General features: G+C 42.0%; 1 protein-coding gene across 2 annotated transcripts; it reads right to left on the bottom strand.

The window, feature by feature from the left end:
- Window positions 1–2,868: 2,868 nt before the first annotated feature.
- Window positions 2,869–17,697, bottom strand: slc5a1 (solute carrier family 5 member 1; the record flags this gene model as incomplete). 2 transcript variants are annotated; one of them, XM_080742959.1, is made up of 15 exons in its annotated part: window positions 2,869–3,083; window positions 3,722–3,836; window positions 4,397–4,612; window positions 5,135–5,303; window positions 6,504–6,654; window positions 7,233–7,340; window positions 7,507–7,642; window positions 12,527–12,738; window positions 13,554–13,634; window positions 14,379–14,484; window positions 14,720–14,824; window positions 14,961–15,020; window positions 15,181–15,285; window positions 16,122–16,193; window positions 17,569–17,697. In XM_080742959.1, 15 exons carry the CDS (start codon window positions 17,695–17,697, stop codon window positions 2,869–2,871), a joined length of 1,980 nt encoding a protein of 659 aa, XP_080599085.1. The 2 variants fall into 2 exon arrangements, with proteins under 2 accessions (XP_080599085.1, XP_080599086.1); XM_080742960.1 differs by having other exon boundaries at window positions 2,869–3,071; window positions 17,569–17,637.
- Window positions 17,698–18,373: the final 676 nt, after the last annotated feature.

Below are 18,373 nucleotides of genomic sequence, written 5' to 3'. Positions count from 1 at the left end.
GTAGTTTGGCAGGCAAGGAGTGTGTGTGCAAAATCTGGCATGGATCGGGGCAACGGTTGCAGAGATATGAGCAGGGCAAAAGTGTGACGTGTGACGTGTGACAGAGGGAGTGACGGAGTGACGGAGGGACAGCCGGTGGAGGTTTGGATAGTGTGCAAGTAACTGCGACCTACGGTCGCAATTAACAGTTACAACACAAGAGTATGGGAACGAATGAGGAAATGCAGCACTGCTGGACTTTGGTCACACAAAATGAGAAACATTGACTGGATATAGTATAGTAGTCATGAAGCAACAGACAGATATGATGCATATAGTTGTATGAAGCTTCATGGAAGCTCTTTTGCCACCAGTAAAATAGTGAGTCTGTGAAAATAGAAGTTGAAATTTAAAAGTAAAACCTTTTGATAACCTAAATATCTCTAATAGCAGATGATGATGATTTGTCCTGTTTATGCTCCATCGTATCGAATATGCAAGATCACAATGCGTGGCAGCCACAACGTGCTATGAGCCTTGTAGTAGATCTTTTGGGCTTGCAACACCATTGTACGACAAAGTATAAATCACACTTAACGACCTTCTGATTCTGGTGGGTTTGAAGGACCACAACCTGTTCCCATGGTAGTGGGGCATTAAAAAAAAGATGCAGCATTGATTTTCCTTACATCCAACCGTTTGTCTAAGCATGTTTACTTTGTGGTCTCTCTGTTACTATGTAACTTCAACAAGTGGTCATTACAGTGAACCAGAAGACCCCCATGCACCACATCTTTACATTACTGACACCACATTCATTTTGCTGACATCATGGTGTGGAAATCTGCTTACTGGGATTCTAGCTGTTCTTATTTCCAGTCCCTTATTACATATTTGTAAATGTGTCTCACAATTCTTATGAAACATGTAAGCCTAATTTAAGTCACATTTTCAAAAACAGCCGATCTACAAGCTCACGTGTTGCATTGCAACGCATTGTGAGCTTGTATATCTGTTATTTTGGATGACATGTCCAAAAGAGAGGAGACAATCATGGTTAAGATGCTAAATACATTCTGTTGAATTGGTTTCAGAGTAATAGATCCCTGCTCTGAGTGCAGTAGCCTATACCATTAATGAAAACGTTTTGGTGAGAGAGAACGCCACAAAGATCATTATGACCTGGTGGTTCAGTTCCAATTTTGTCTGCTCCTTTATGTTTTTCATCATTTCCAGTTTCACACATTCATCCTGTATGAGTTCTCTGTCCTCCTCAATGGATGAAATTAATAACCCCGACCTGAAAATGTATTTTACTACAGAACTGGGGAGATCCCTATTATTGAACAAACACTCTATTGATTGATATGGGAATAGCTATTTGAGACTTGTTTAACAAAAAGATATGACTTGCAGCTCATTCCTTTTCATGACAAGTAAGGCCGCGAGTAGCAAGGACAGGTCTTTATTTCTCACTCTGAGCATAATATAAATCATTTACAGTACATGGGTGATACAGAGAGACTGACAGTGTCAGAGGGTGATCAGTATAGTGTCTTATGTACAAGGTTTAAATAGAGCTTTAAACAAAAAGCTTATTTTTATTTTTAAGTTGTTTTGGCAGTGCAAGACATGTACTAAACTGATTTGACATGTTCGGTTTTCTTGAAGTTAATATAATAATCTTTAAAGTGGCCTTCTGGGTTCACTGGGAGTCTTCCACCTTATGGCTCCATGAAAGTGCAGCACTGATTTATACTGTATGGCGGCAGGGGCGTCACAAGGGGTAGGAAAGTGGGACTGAGTTACTGGGGCCCAAGGTGGAGGGGCCCTAATAACTTTATCTATTGAAAAATAGCAGATATACAAGCTCACAGCGCGGCACCGAGTGCCGCGCTGCGAGCTTGTAGATCTGCTATTTTTGAAAAGTTGTTGAAAATGTGTGAAAATCTTTGAATATATGTATTTTTTAAGCGAACATTTCTAACTCAAATTTTGCTTCTGGGGGGTCCCTGGAACTAAATATTTTGAGATCGGGGTCCGTGGCCAAATCTTGGGGGTCCTTGACATAGGTTTCTTGCACACATTTTCATGATTTTTCAAAAATAGCAGATCTACAAGCTTGCAGCGCGGCACTCGGTGCCGCGCTGTGAGCTTGTATATCTGCTTGTATATCTGGCCCGCAGTGAATCCTTGTACCCAGGGCCCAGGATTTGGTGTGACGCCCCTGTATGGCGGTGTCCAGCATCCAAAAAAGCAGATCTACTAGCACACCCAGCCGGTGTCATATTCCTTGTGAGCTTGTAGAGCTGCTATTTTGTGCGCTGGACACCCTTTCCATAAAGGCTTGTAAGAAAGAACAGAGGTACAGTGTAGTACAGTGTTTCAGCAACACTGGGTCGGGACAAACAAACAAACAAAAACAAAAAACTTCATATATTTGGTTTAAATTATTATTTCAAAATATTTTTACAAATCCCCCCAAAATGTATTTTTTCTTTTATAAATTAAAAACAAATTCAAACATTTTTCAAAATAATTTCATAAATAAATACAACAATCAAAGAAATGTCATCAATTAGAAGAAAAAAAAAATTGTGACGCGTTGTGAGCTTGTAGATCGGCTATTTTCACTAGTTTGGGTCTCGGGGAGACATCAAATGTCTTTTTTGGGTCTTGAGCTAAAAGGTTTGGGGACCACTGGTGTAGTATAGGTGTTTGATTTAAAAGCATAAACTGCCGCCACCAACCGTTCAGTCATAAATTAAAATGATGTAGCTACACGTATGGATCAGCATACTGTAGCTATACAAACTATGCCTGGTTTACAGTTTCTGAGCTGACACACGGGAAGTCAGCAGCACTTGTCGTCCATGTTGAAGGTCCGTTTTAGCCATAGAAGCCATGGAAGAAAATGGCCACGCAAAGGAGAATGATGGCGTTGGCATTGCAAACGTTCCTCCAAAGAGGCGTCTCTGAGGTGTCAGTCAGCTTCCTCTGCAACTCGGCCTGTTCCTCTGGGCTGAGTGTGGGGGCGTTCTGGCTCTCCAGACCACAGAAACACATCACCGCCTTCTTGCACAAGCCTGGCTCTTCAGTGGGCTCTGTGAAGTGGAGGGGGAAGGGGGAGGGGGGGGGGGGCACACACGCCTTGAGTATACAGCATTCAAGAGAATTGCCTTGTCCAAACTCTCCTGAACTTGAATGCAGCATGTTGAAAGAAGCGCCCTATCTTTGTAGAAATCAATGCCGTACACCACATCTCCAGTATCGACTATTATGCTTGGTTCAGTGTAGTATCAAGCACCGAAAATAGCTGACCTCCAAGCTCACAACGCGTTGCGCTGCTTGGAGGTCTGCTATTTTCAATATTTTCACCAAAAGGTGTCAGAAAGTTGTTAGAAATGTCAGCCCCTGCCTCTCTAACATTGTCTGCACATCCCTGTGTGTGTGTGCGTGCGTGCGTGCGTGCGTGCGTGCGTGCGTGCGTGCGTGCGTGCGTGTGGGTGTGTTATATGAAAACATCGGGATGAATCAACATAATATTGTGATTGATAACGGTATAGGTCGGGCAGGTTTAGGATTAGGTTCAGGTTCAGGGTCAGGGGTTAGGTAAAAGGAAAATGCCATTTCTAATGAAGCTTTCGGTGTCCTCACGACTCATGCATGTGCTTGATGTGCATGTACTTGCATGTGCTTCCATATTGTTTCCACACTAACTTAGATAATATTTTCTGATTACCTTCTATCTCCATTTTCTCCATGGTATTAGATGGTTGGTTATCCAACCAGTCATCTTGCTCCAGGTCCACCCTCTCCTCCGTATTGTTCCTCAGACTCCAGCACAACCGATATAGCTAGTCAAATAACAACACATGTCAATGACAGCTGAGCAGTCGGACTTAAATGTGGATTAGTTACTATTAGCAAATATTAGCATCTATAAATGCTGATATTGTAGTTTATTTTCCGGTTCAGGTTCAAAATTACACAAGGGTACATCAAACTGCTGGCTCCTGAAATGAAAACACTGAGAATATCACTGCTTTAGAGCAGTGGTTCTCAACCTGTGGGTCGGACCTCAAGTTATTTTGGGGGGTCCACCAGATGATTAGCTTAATGTGCATTGTGCAACATTGTTTCTCACTCAACAGTAAACAAACAGACATAAAGTTTAAGTGTATAGAGGGTATCTGCACATTTCTAAAGTGACAATTTAAGGACTTTTTACCTCTAAACCTCTTAAACATTGGTCAAATTGTCAAATATTAAAGGCAGAAATGGTGAAAATATCCGATCCACATGCTCACAACGCCTCGCCATGCGAGGCGTTGTGAGCATGTAGATCGGCTATTTTCACAATAGAACCGTGTTATACAAAATGTAATGCCTCAACTCTCTCTCAGTGATGACGTACATGTTTGTCATCAATGGGTTTGGTCATGAGGGAGATGCTGATAATCAGGATGCAGGAGATGACGAACAGGATGATGCTAAAGTAGAGGTAGTGGACGCCACAGATGATGGTGGGACATGCACTGGGGGTCACGCAGCTTCCTGTCCCAAAGGCAAACTCTGCAATCATCCTGGAGAGACCAATGAGCAGGCCTATCATTAGCCCATAAAAGGCACCCTGTTGAAACAAAAGAGAAGAGGGGGAAAAAAAAGTTGTTCCATGTTTGGGCTCATTCATACTCCATTTTTAGAGACAAATTTATTTTAGTTCGGCTCTGTCCAAACTACAATATGACGTCATTCAGAGGTTCATGGGGGAGGCAGGTACCGTCATTAATTTGGCTGTTCGGTGCCACCGATTTTGTGACTTGAGCAGAGGTGTGGTCTCTTACTAGTGAAGTGGCCCTTAGTCCACATCCATTTGTAAAATCCATGGAAGAAGACAATCCATGTGTCATTGTCTATCTATCCGATTACACAATTATTTGGAAGAAAATATAAAGAAGCCAGTAACCACAGACCTTTGTACAATAATCCACAAATGTCCCTATAATAAAATGTACACAAATACAGTACATAAACTGCACTTGTTGCCATAGCACAACCTCGAGTAACCTCTTTAATTTACAACGTCAGATCATTTTTTATGATGTTAAAGTTGACATTGCTCTTTGAGATAATTGGAATGACGATGACTCACAGACTCGTTGACGCGCTTGCAGAAGATGGCCAGCATGAAGACAGCGGCGATGGGAGGGGTCAGGTAGCTGGTGATGGACTGGATGTAGTCGAAGAGCTGACCGCTCTGGGCAGACTGCACCATGGGGATCCACGCTATGCTCACCCCAATTAGGACAAGTATGAACAGTCTAGACACAGACACAGACACACACACACACACACACACACACACACACACACACACACACACACACACACGCACGCACGCACACACACACACACACACACACACACACACACACACACACACACACACACAATGTCAAACGGTTGACGTGACATCCTGCGGGGCCCTCGATGCATCAAATGTTGACAAACTGGTCTGATGTTGCCCCAAGAGTGAAGATGTGTTGCATGCAAACACACATTGATATAGCAAGTTTTGGGTTGCATGTCAAGACAATCAATAAACAATCATCTTCGTAAAAAGTAATCGTAATCGTATCTAAGAGACCTTAATTGAACAATGGAAGCTTCTGGTCTCTTTTTTGAAAATAGTGTGCACATATGCCTGTTTCTAAATCGTTCTTTTTCACTTTTTAAGTGCAGCATTCAAGGACGTGGCCAGCACAAAATGGTGACACAAGCATTTCTGTCTGCACCTGTAAACTTTGATTACACACGCAGTCCTATCAGTATGCAGTTATACCACACAAATAATCTTTATTTCACTTTTATAGCAATATAGTTATTACTGTATGCAGTCGTTCACAAGAAGAGTTCTTAAATCAGCTATTATTGATTATGATCTGCCTTAGCTGTCTAAAATTGGCCCGAGACCAAACATGCTTCTTGTCACAAGTTTTTAAGCGTTAAGCTCAGCAAGCATGCAGTAAAAGTGTTAGTTCTACAATATGTCTGTTCATACAGACATACAGCAGTGATCAGGGACGTGCTGGCCATTGGGAAAAGTGGGACAACTCCCGAGCGGCCGGTTCATTCCGGCCGGTCCAGGCCGGCCGGTCCAGGCCGGCCATTAGGAAAAAAATAAAAAATAAAATGTCGGCCTTCGTTCCATTTTGGGGGCTGGGCAGCCAACAAAGTTAATCGTCTCTGTCGGGCAGAAACCTCGCACCGCGAGGCGTTGTGTGCTTGTAGATCGGCTGTTTTCACTAGTTTAAATAATTTTTTAAATGATAATACAAAACACCCACCCGACAACGACGAAATATAACTCATGTAATTGGCCTGTCACTTGTCATGATCTGAAATGGCAAATCTTTGAGTAGCAGCAGCGCTATAGAGAGATCTCTCTGTATAGCGCGCAATGAACTCTTTTTCCCGGGCTGAATCAGGGGCCCAGCATGTCCCTGGCAGTGATGGTCTACCTTCCAGCAATCATGAGTTCTTTCTCTGAGGCAGAGCGGCGGACTTTGGTGTAGATGTCCATGGTGAAAAGAGTACTGGCACTGTTGAAGATGGAGGTCAGGGAACTCATGAGAGACGCAAGCATCACAGACAGCATGAGCCCTCGTAGACCTGGAGCAAATTGGACATGAAATTCATTTGATTGCATTTATAGTACAAGGCTGTCTAAAAGGCTCTAAATGGCTATTGATGACTGAGCTGAAACCACTTACAGGGGATGTAATGCTGTACCACATGTGTTTTTTTTTAAGAAATGTATTTTTCCCCACCCAAAACGTTAAAGCTCTATATTCTATAGAAATCATTGCAAGGCCTATAGCTTATTTGTTAGAATACATAATACATTCAGATCAGGATATACATTTTTTTTTTTATTTGTTTGTTTTGTATTTTTCGTTCTATCACTTCTAATTTCTCTTGTATCCTGCATGAGTTCTCCCAATACCCATTGTTTTTCTGAAAAGACGGGGAGACCCCGTTTATGAAAATGCTATAGCAATGATTTCTCTGGGAATATAGAGCGATTCAACAATTTAACAATTATTTTCAACAATATATACAGTATATATATATATATATATATATCACAATGGATCAATATGTGATGCGTTGAGAGCTTGTTCATTTAGTATTTTTGGAAATATTCCCATATAGTACCGTAACCAAAACATGAGCATTTAGCCACCTACCATTGGGCATGAGGTCCACCACCAATTTAGGATAAGCTATGTTTGTGCAGCCCACCTTTGTTCCGCAGTACTTCTCACACTCTAATGGGTCCACACATGCAATCACATCTACAACACAGTGACACAAATCAGCAGGATTCTAACGTCAGACACTTGTGCATTAGCAATTGTATTCCAAAGCAAATTAACTTCTGAAGTGAAATACAGTACTGTATCTAAAATGGTAAATGTACTGAGCTGATTTTACACCACTCGCTGTCAACAACACACTCACCAGTATACAGGATTCTGCTGATCATGCCAGGAAAAACCATGAGGAACATGGGCAGAAGCTTCAGGTAGCCACACAGGATGCAGCCACCCTTCACATGCGATAGATTCTTAGCTGAGAGACAGCGCTGGACAATCACCTGCAGGACAGGACAAGACAAGACAGGATGGGTGGCAGAGACACAAAACAAATGAATAGGGCAGCTATAAATATCAATTATCTTATTTTTCTTCTTAGCGATTAATAACCTTTTCAACAATTTGAATAATAGAGGCGCACGTAAAATAAATGCAGAATAATTCGAATACATTTTCCCATTAACAAAACTGATTAGTCTCATTGACGTGACGACCTAAACCCTATCTTATACTTTGTAGTATAGTACAGTGTTGTGTGAAAATAGTGTATTTTTCGATACATTTTTATGAGCGATTAAATCGATTTGTTCGATTGCATCCCGATTGTACCCCTACAAATGAATGCCAAGATAATATAGCACAGAATTGATTGGAATTCTTGATGAATCAGGATGTTGAGGATGTTAGAAGTTTATTACATTAACTTATGGGAGAAGTACAGTCGTTTGATGTCAAGGACCCCAAAGAAAAGATTTTGTGTCAATGACCAATGACCATCATAAGAGAAGATTGATTTTTTTATTTCTTAAAGTTTTTATCGCACTTGATTGTGTAACCCTTTTTTCACCCAGTGCCAATTGCCTAAGCTAATCCTGGCACTACTATCCCTCTGCCAACCTGGGTAGAGCCCCACATTGAGCTCATGCTTCCTTCAATGCATGAGGAGGCAGGCTGCTTCTTATCACCTGACAAGGGGAGTTTCGAGTATAGAGACCAGGATTACTGCATGGTTTTTGTGAGGGGACACAGGGAGAACATGCAAACTCCACACAGAAAGGCCCTTTTGCCAACCCCACTGATGACGCAGAGGAGAGAACACACACCCCCAGCACCCACAGTGTCCCCTGCGGCAATCGAACCCGGGACCTTCTAGCTGTGAGGCGACATCGCTGCCGACTGCCAAACCGTCCGTGATTGTACATTTTTTATGTAACAGCTCGTGAGGTTTTTTAAATCAGCTATTTAAAAAAAATCACACCTAGTGTGAAGTGAGCGGTGCTATATGATTTGTGTGTTCCACTGGCCAATCACAACGCGTCCTGTGAGGCCTGCACAATTTTTCGAGAACGGAGAGTTTTTGGGAACCGGACAAAGCCAGATGTTGGAGCTTAGCTCCTTCAGGGAGCACCACTCAAAAACAGGCTTAAAAAATGTTTAAACTTCTCCTCCTTTTGCTGAGGACCCCGTGAAAGCCCAACCCTTCTTCTCCCCCCCCATTGACCTCTGAGGGTCCCACTTTGAGAACCAATGCATTAAACACTCAGGTCCGTGTTCAAGAAGTTCTCTGGTGGAAATCTGGGATCGTCGCATAGTTACACTCACACTCACAATTAAGGGGGGAGTCATAGGATCAGACTGTACTCAAAACAATAAATACCAGGCCTGTGTACCATGGTGTCTTGACTCCATAATATTCTGATTGTAGAAACGTACAGTATCATAAGACCAAGGGTCTCACTGACACGTTATTTTCAGCCGAGCCATTTAGTGTAGAGCGAAAACAGGAGGCCTTCTACCTTTATTTAAACAGTAAAAAACATTGAGACATAGGTCGTTTTTACAAGGGAATCCGCCGGTCAACTAAGTATGAATATCCGCTGAGATTATTGTATCTTTATCTTGCTCTGTACATTGGATGTGCATTGCCATCCATTACTTCCATTTCACACCTGTGTGTCTCACTGTTAATCTATCCTCTGGGAACACATTTAGGTCTAACTAAAAGCATGCCTCGATCTCCTTAAAGTAAGCATACCCTTACTTTAAGCGAGGTTATACCGTAGCTGAGTGCTGTCTACCAAGAAAGGGCCTGGTGAGGTGGACATTTGTAAATCGTCACTGTCAGACAGAAACCTTGTATCTCCAAGTTTTAGATTTGTATGTTTTTTCGTAACGTAAAGCCCTGCTTCATCATACAAGACTGTCGAACACACAAAACTAATGAAAATAGCAGATCTACAATCGCTTGTAGATCGGCTATATTCACTATTTTATATCATTTTTGCAGCATACAACATATCGGCATTACAATCCTTGACAATTCAGTCCACATGCGGTATCTGAACAGTGCAATATCCACATAGTAACTTATCAATGCTGCTCAAGTACACTACTTTACAAGTACAGCCCATGAGGTCAAAGGTCATTAAAGAAGCCATAAACATCAGAATCATCAATCAAGGGTATGTGGTATGTATTTAGTCTTGTCTGATTCTTCTTTGATGACACTGCAAAAGAAAGAAAGATGTAGGGTAGGAGAGAAAAGTCAAAAGTTCTGTCATAGTCGGTGACGGTGGCTCAGGTCTTTAAGCTGTCTGCTCTTCTGTAGGGTTGGTCAGCTGTTCCTGCAGCCCTTTCGCTGCAGCCCGATCAGCTTAAAATTCTGCTCCGGAGCCTGAGGGTTCTTCGGCCCAAGCGCTTGCCTCGTCTCCCTGCCATGTCTCTCTGCCGTCCTCTCCGGGAGGTGTCTCTTTCACCACATCTGTGGCAAAACCTGGTCTGTGCTCCCCAGACCCTGTGTCTGGCCAGGAGCCGCATATCCACCCGAGGAAGCAAGTGGTGTGTCCACAGTGTCCTCCTCCTGAATGCCAGCAACAGGTACGTGCTGGCCATTAGGAAAAGCGGGACAACTCCCGAACGGCCGGTTCATTCCCGGCCGGTCCAGGCCGGCCATTAGGAAAAAAAATAAAATAAATGTCGGCCTTCGTTCCATTTTGGGGGCTCGGCGGCCAACAAAGTAAATCGTCACTGTCGGGCAGAAACCTTGTATCTCCAAGTTTCAAATGATACATTTTTTCGCAAAGCAAAGCCCTGCTTCATCATACAAGGCCGTTGCACAAAAGTAGTGAAAACAGCAGATCTACAAGCACACAACACCTCGCACTTTAAATCATTTTTAAAATGATAAATACAAAACGAACGGTTTTGGACATACAAGGTTTCCACCCGACAACGATGAAATATAACTCATGTACAGTAATTGGCCCACTGCCTTGTCACTTGTCATGATCTGAAATGGCAAATCTTTGAGTAGAGCGATCTCTCTAGAGAGCGATCTCTCTATAGCGCGCAATGAGGGCCTCTCCAACTCTTTTTCCCGGGCTGAATCAGGGGCCCAGCACGTCCCTGGCCAGCAAAATCCATTTTCACAATGGTGTCAATCATCTCCGGACCGAGCCATGGAGGATCATCATCATCATCTTCTGACCACCAGTCTGAAACTTTGTCAAGTACCTCCGGACTGAGCTCTGGAGGTTCATCAGAACCCCAGTCTGACATTTCGCCCGCCTAAAGTGCGGTGCAGCTCACAGGGTCCAGTGGAAAAATGATCAAAAATAAAAATGGCAGTGGCTAAACTACAAAAAAATAATAATAATCACAAATAAGTCTGGCAGTGACATACAAAAATGATAATAATGGACGGCAATGCATCAAATACGTGTCACCAATAAAAGTTAAGCAGTGACAAACACGAATAATAAAATAACTCCAGTAGTGATGCCGCTTTCCTGTACAGCTTTATATTTAGTGTCTGTTTCATACCAAGCTCTTTCTTGCGTCTTTGTTGCAATGCACAGCAATCTCCTTTGATGCAAGTCCACTCCTTGTTTGTCCAAAGTTCATTTCTTGAGTCCTCTTGTCCAGCTTTTCAATAGGACAAGGTCTTTTATTTTGAAAGTGCAGATTGTCAAACAAACCTCCTAACAAACACACTGATGCACCCAGATTTAGGCTGTACGCAGGCTTAAAGGGGTATTTCACTTTCAATTTTTTTTGGGTACTTTTATCATCTAATTAGGCTTTTATGAACACCCTGAACAGTTTTTAATTAGCTTGATTGAATATTTAGATATTTGATGTAAATGTTACCAGGCCCTCGAGGCCCAGAGCCTCTCCCCACACACACCCATTGTAACTTCAAACTTCATTTTAACCATGATAGATTCATTAAAAACACACATTATTTTTTCTGGTGACTCATACTACCCTCCTAATGCGTGAGCAGGCCATGTTTTTTCAATAACATTTTTCATTTATTTTTAATAATTATTTTTTTGTATTTCATTTTTTCCATTTTTCCAAATAATTATTAAAAATAAATGAAAAAAGTTATCGAAAAAACACGGCCTGCTCACGTATTAGGAAGTAGTCTCCAGAAAAAATAATGGGTGTTTTTAATGAATCTATCATGGTTAAAATGGAGTTTGAAGTTACAATGGGTGTGTATGTGGAGAGAAGCCCTACCACTGCTCCCTGTTGAAAGTGGAATATCCCTTTAAGCATACATTGTCCAGACAGAAACTTTAAGTTTGATTTGCAAGTTTACTTTACCAATTCAAGTGCATACAATTGACAAAACAGGTTTCAGGTTCAGGCATTGTTCTCTTCAGTTGTGGCTATGGCACTGTTAAAAAAACATTTGTCCACCCCTTGCCCTTCCCCAATCACCCAGGCCTATATATAGCCTGTCAATCAATCAGGCCTGGGAGTGGCATGCCCCTGGTGCCCAAACCAATAATCCAAATTAACAATTAACTATTAAACTAATACGACTAATATGCCAAATATTTTAGGCCAAAATCTGTAGGAGCAGTGTCCAAAAATGTGTTTTGCAAAAATCAGCCTGATGGTGGCGCTAGAAGAGGACCATGTGAGAAATCAGGAGGCTGGAGGTTGTGAATTGCCATCCAAGAGGTGTGTGTGCAAAGTTTGGCATCGATAGGGCCAACGGTGGCAGAGATAAGAGTAGGGGCAAAAGTGTGACGTGATGTGACGGACAGACGGACATACAGACATACAGATAGACGGACGGACAGACAGCCGATGGAGCTTTTTATATTAACTTGCGACCTGACGGTCGCAACCACTGTTTGGGTTTTTCCTACCTGATCGGTGCACCAGTACCAGGTGGCCTGAATGGTGAGTCCAAACACCAGGCCTGGCCACGGCAGGTCCCCCGTTATTGCGTCCCTGAAGATGTGGAAGGAATCCGCCCGAGGCTCGTAGCACTCCTTGCTGATGCTAGCACTGACGTTACTGGGTATAGAGGCCATGTATCGGTCTACGAAGGTCTCGTAGCTTCCCACCTCATTAAAAGCTGGGGGAGAGAGGTAGGGTTAGAGTAAATTACTGTGCGCCTTAGTGTCTATGTCAGCATTGAAGGAGGATGCTTGAGGGAGTTCCAGGGGGTCCCCAGCGAAATGTTAGGAACCAAATGGACCCTTATGGGTATGTAACTCAGAGAGTGTACAAATAGAACCGAGTACATGCAGAGTTGAATTAACAATATTTCCCCCAAAAAGTGAACTATATTACAATATAAATTGGAGTCTCAGTGATAGAAATACCATTACATGGGGGTTCGTAGCCTAATGCATGTCAAACTGGGGGTCCTTGAAATTAAAACGGTTGAGAATCACATGCACTAGAGCCGTACAAATCTTGGGGGTCCCTGGCATGTCTTTTCAAATGGGGGTCCGCGGGCTAATAATAAGTGTCAATTTGGGGGTCCTTGACATGAAAAAGTTTGTGAACCACTGCATTACGGCCGGACTACACCAAAAAATGTGCACATACGCGCGTACTGTCCGTGAAGACGCGTGTGCGTAAACGCTCAAGGCTACACCAAGGAGGGAGTATATGTGAGGAAGACCAGATAGTCTGTGTACAAAACGCATACACCTACTTAAAAAATAGAACCGATCCTATTTTTAGGGAATTCGTATCCGTGGTTCGCGCTATCCGTACGCCTGGTGTAGCCGGCTGAATTTATATACATTGGATCTATCCAAAACGCGCATACGCGCGCGCGCCCCGCATACGCACGCATACGCACTGACGCGCGCGAAACGGCTTGGTGTAGTCCGGCCGTTAAAGAGCAATGAAACATGAATGGATAAAGGATGTTTTTACCAAAGCCCATGAGGATAAATGATCCAACGACCATTATGACGGTCTGTAGGGTGTCTGTGTAAATCACTGCAGCCAGTCCACCTGAGGAGCAATTATTAATATTAAAACACACTTCAAATTAACATATCAAATTCATAAAAATAAATGTTCTATTTGGTTTTTCAATATCTATGAGTACAATACTACAGAACAATTTAAACAAAACAAAACTACTGTACCGTGTACACACAGGAGATCAAAACCATGACCTAACAAATTATTATTAACATTTGATTGTATTGTCTGCTTTTAACCTATGACAATGTTGTTCCATTATTATGTTCTATTTCTTTATTATATACATTATAATTATAATTATCATAATATAATAATCTTATAAGGTAAACGTTCATGTGTATCATCATATCATATCGAACAACAACAGAAGGCCAGCTCGTAGCCTACTTATCACAGTACATGGGTAATTACCCACAATGCATGCCAAATTAACAAGCCCAGAGTAGAGTGTAGAGTAGAGTGCAAGTGTGTGTGTGTGTGTGTGTGTGTGTGTGTGTGTGTGTGTGCGTGCGTGCGTGCGTGCGTGCGTGCGTGCGTGCGTGCGTGCGTGCGCGTGTGCGTGCGTGCATGCATGCGTGTATGTGTGTTTAAGAGCATGGTATTAGATAACTTTAAGGCCTTTATGGCCTTACTGTATATGAGAGGAACTTCATATGATTTTACCGGTCTTTGGCATGGTATAGAATGTTGTGTGTACACTGTGTATATTTTGCATTGAGGAGTCACAGTTTGCTCTGTTGGATGTGAATAAGAATCTAGAATCTGTACCTGTAACCGTGTACAGAGCAGTGATCGCCAGCAGTGCGATCACAGCAACGTAGATATTGAGCCCAAGAGCCTGGTTAATAAAAATGGCGCCAGAGAACATATCTGCCTGTTAAAAAATAGAGAGAGAAAAAAAGATACTAAGCTTCCCAAGGCTGAGATATTCTGAAACAAAAGAAGGTCATACAATGGTGTCCCAAGGTGAAAATAGTGGTGCTACAAGCACACATTTGTAGATCTACTATTTCCGTCTTGCAACACCATTGTACGATGGAGAATAAATGAAGCATGAACAGAACATCAGCGAGCGGTTATTTGAGATGTCTGCATGTAAAGTGACTTACTGAGATCTTGGTAAAAACATACAGGAAAAGGGAGAGCACAGAAAGATAAATTCGAATGCGTTGTCCTCCGAACCTCTTCTTCAAATACTCAGGCATAGTCACCACCTAAACAAACCCAAAACCTATGAGTACAATGCATTAACAATAACAATATTATTAATCTGAGATTTTACCAGGGTTTTGTGTTTGGACAGGGGAAATTAAATAGACGTATTATGTCTAACAGGTGTGTGATCTTTACCCCAGCTTTGATATAGATGGGCACGAAGAGCCATCCCAGAATGACCACCACGATAAGGGCCTGAAATGCACACATACACAAGGACATAAATAATGAAACAAAGAACGCTCTGTCAGCTCCCCTGACACAGATACAACTGCATGGCTGACCAGTGTCAGAGGTCGACATTTTGTTTAAGAACTCAAAATGATACAAGTAATCAGTCATCACTAGTACTCACATTCCATTCAAATCCACCAATAGCTATTCCTGCAGCAGCTGCAGTCCCAGCAATCCCTACGAAGTGGCCGCTGCCAATGTTACTGGCAAAGAGGGATGCTCCTATCTGGGGAGAGAGACATATGGTGTTTTTCCTAATGTAGTATGAAAGATACAGTATATAGTTTGCACACTGCATTTAAAAGCCACAAGATCTGGCGGCACGGGGGCTCCATCTTCACTTAATATGGCCCGCAGGAATACTGATATTTCCATAAGTGCTAACATGACCAGCTTTATTTATTTCAGTATATTAGTATCTTGATGACTTGTAGCCTACTACTAGTCTTTTGTTATGTCCAATGCATTTGTATTTAAGTTCATAAAGTAAGAAGTAACATATTAAGTAACATAAGAACCTGCACATGCATTTGAAAAAATAAAATAAAATCAGGATTCTGATTAAAAAATAGCAAATATAGCAGATCTACAAGCTCAAAACGCGCCGCAGTGCCGGACGTTTTGAGCTTGTAGATCGTCTATTTTTGCTATTTTTGACTGTATATGCAATGTGGCCCTCTGGAGTGTGTGTGAAAATATAGTGGCCCTCTCCAACATCAAAGTTGCCCAGCCCTGCACAAGATGGTGCCAGACTAACATGAAGCTTGCCTATGATTTCATATGGTAGGCAGTGAGTTGTGTGCATCTGAGCCTGCAGTGCAATCAAAGGTTACAGTTTTATTACTCAGCTCAATAAGGAGCACTGTAATGATTTACAGCGCAAAATTAGGTCACTTCCAATTCACAAGAAACAATGACATTCTTAATGGGAAATGTAATGTCAATGCCACTTCTAAACAGTGGAGACATGCCAGTATGCTGGAAGTGAAATGTAGCCTACTCTAATCCAGCATTGTAGCAGCAGACGCTGCCTGTGCCTTGTGGAGAGAACTGAATACTCACTGGCCACCACACCATGCTCCGCCCCGCCAGGAAGAAGCCACCCACAGTGGATCGGTTGGTGCGGACCATTGCCTGCAATGGGTCAATTTCACGTTTACATGATATGCATTTTGCCAGACACTCATCCCATAGTAGCTACATTTGGTATTACAACAACATACTGTAAATATTTAACCACTTAAACCCCAGCATCCGTATTGTGGGGAAAGCTTTCGCAGAAAACAGCAGATCGAGCTTATCGACAATCGGCTATTTTCAGCTAAAACTTTCCCCACCATAACAGAAAAGTGAAAAGACACTAGCATAGAGGCCTGAGGGACTCCGCTCTCTATGGGGTCTAAGGGGTTAATGTCATACTTTGTAACATTCATTTTCTTTTCTCTTTTTGCAACAGCTACAACATGTGGTCCTCAGTCTTTTCTGGATCAGTGTCCACCTCAAAATCCCAAAAGAGTTTACGGGCCAACCCATCTGACAACTCAACACACATGCTCAGATGGGTAGGTCGCGTGCATTTTTAGAGCACTTGGATCAATGGACCGCAGTACACTATTTGATTCTTTGTCACGAATACAAATTTAAAACTTTAAAACTAATTTATCAATATTCTTAAGAAAGAATACTGTATTATTTTAGTATCATGGTCGGTCAGTATCATGGTCAGTATTCTGTCAGTATCATGGTCAGTATCATGTCAGTATCATGGTCAGTACAATGATCAGTATCATGTTCAGTAACATTGTCAGTATCAGCCAAAAACACATTTTTTATGGAATGGTCATTGTGAAAAAGATTGAAAGATTATAGAGCCTGTCAAAAATAACTTTTGTTTCACAGTATAGCTTTTAATTTCCTAAATAAACCAAAAGAAGTATGGTCAGGGTCAAGAAAGCACCTTAAATGTAACAAAATAGTGTGGTCTGATGAAGGCTCTAGTGTAGACTGAAATACATTAACAAAATCAAATTAGAAAGAGTGAATCTAAGCTGACGTCTTGCATGTTTATCTTTTGAAGTGTCTCTATTAAGTCTATTGACCCTTATCTAGTGTATTTTATACTTGGTTTTGACTATAGCTGAGCACCAACAGCCAAGGAGGCAATCTTAACTAAATAAAGAAGATTATTCCTTTCATCCTCAAATGATGCATAACAGAAAAGAAATATATCAGCTGCAGTTACTTTCTTTAATCGTTAAACTGATGCTTTTGCCATGTTAAGATACTGTATAGGCTACTAACAAAATATGACATAAAAAACAAACATTTGAATTGACATAATAGCCTAGAATCACTTTTATCATCGCCACATGTGCCCTGTCTAAATAATGATGTATTCTGTATGTAAATGGGTAGTGAACATAAACAAACTAGTGAGGGGTTAACTATTGACAGGAAAGGTTTGTAAGGATTTACAGACAGGGTGAACGGAGACATTGAGCAAACTCACCCATACTCCAACAGCAAGGACAACCACAAAATAAATCACAATAACAGATATATCCGCTGCGTTGTTGAGGGCTACTTTTGGTTCATTGTTGCTCTTTACATAGGAGAATTTAAAGTAATCGTGAGCCATCTTGGAGAGGGTGACCAGAGGATATCGGAGTGTTGCTGAAGTCCCTTGCCTCACTGAATGGATCACCTGAGCAAACGGTTATGTCCATGTACCACTGGCCCAATAAGCAGGTGGAGGTGTGTGAGTGTAAATGCGAGGGATACGAGGGCGGGGTTGCTGGGGGGAGTGTGAGCTTAGAAAGAGAGAGAGAGAGAGAGAGAGAGTGAGAAAGAGAGAGCAAAGGTGATTACCTTGTAATGTGTGTATGCGATAAAGAGTTAAGGATCCATTTCTGATAGCCCCACTATGCCGGAATGTGTTAATGAGCACGTCACTCACTGCCTCTGGTTCCCTGTTTGACCAGTCACCTTTTAAAAATGTTCAGTCCATGTCCATCTTCAGACATGGCTGCAGATTCCACCTTTGATGGTCGACCCGTTTATTATTTGACTCCCTTCTCAGTAGATGAAGTTCACAGCTCTGTTTATCCACTGGCCAGTACAAAACCTGCAGGTCTAGATAACTATTCTGGAACAATACTTTTAAATCGCATTAACCCTGGCATCCCTATTTTTTCGCATGCCATTATAGGACTTTTTTCCCCCAAAAGCAGATCTACAAACTCACAACACTGCATGGTTAAAACGTGCTGCTGATTTTATTGCTGTGCCTTTCAAAATCAAATCCCCAAAATGTG

Source organism: Nannobrachium achirus, assembly GCF_963921795.1.
Source record: "Nannobrachium achirus genome assembly, chromosome: 15".
Lineage (NCBI taxonomy): Eukaryota > Metazoa > Chordata > Actinopteri > Myctophiformes > Myctophidae > Nannobrachium > Nannobrachium achirus.
The sequence above is the reverse complement of the archived record's forward strand: the minus strand, read 5'-3'. Positions and strand labels throughout refer to the sequence as shown.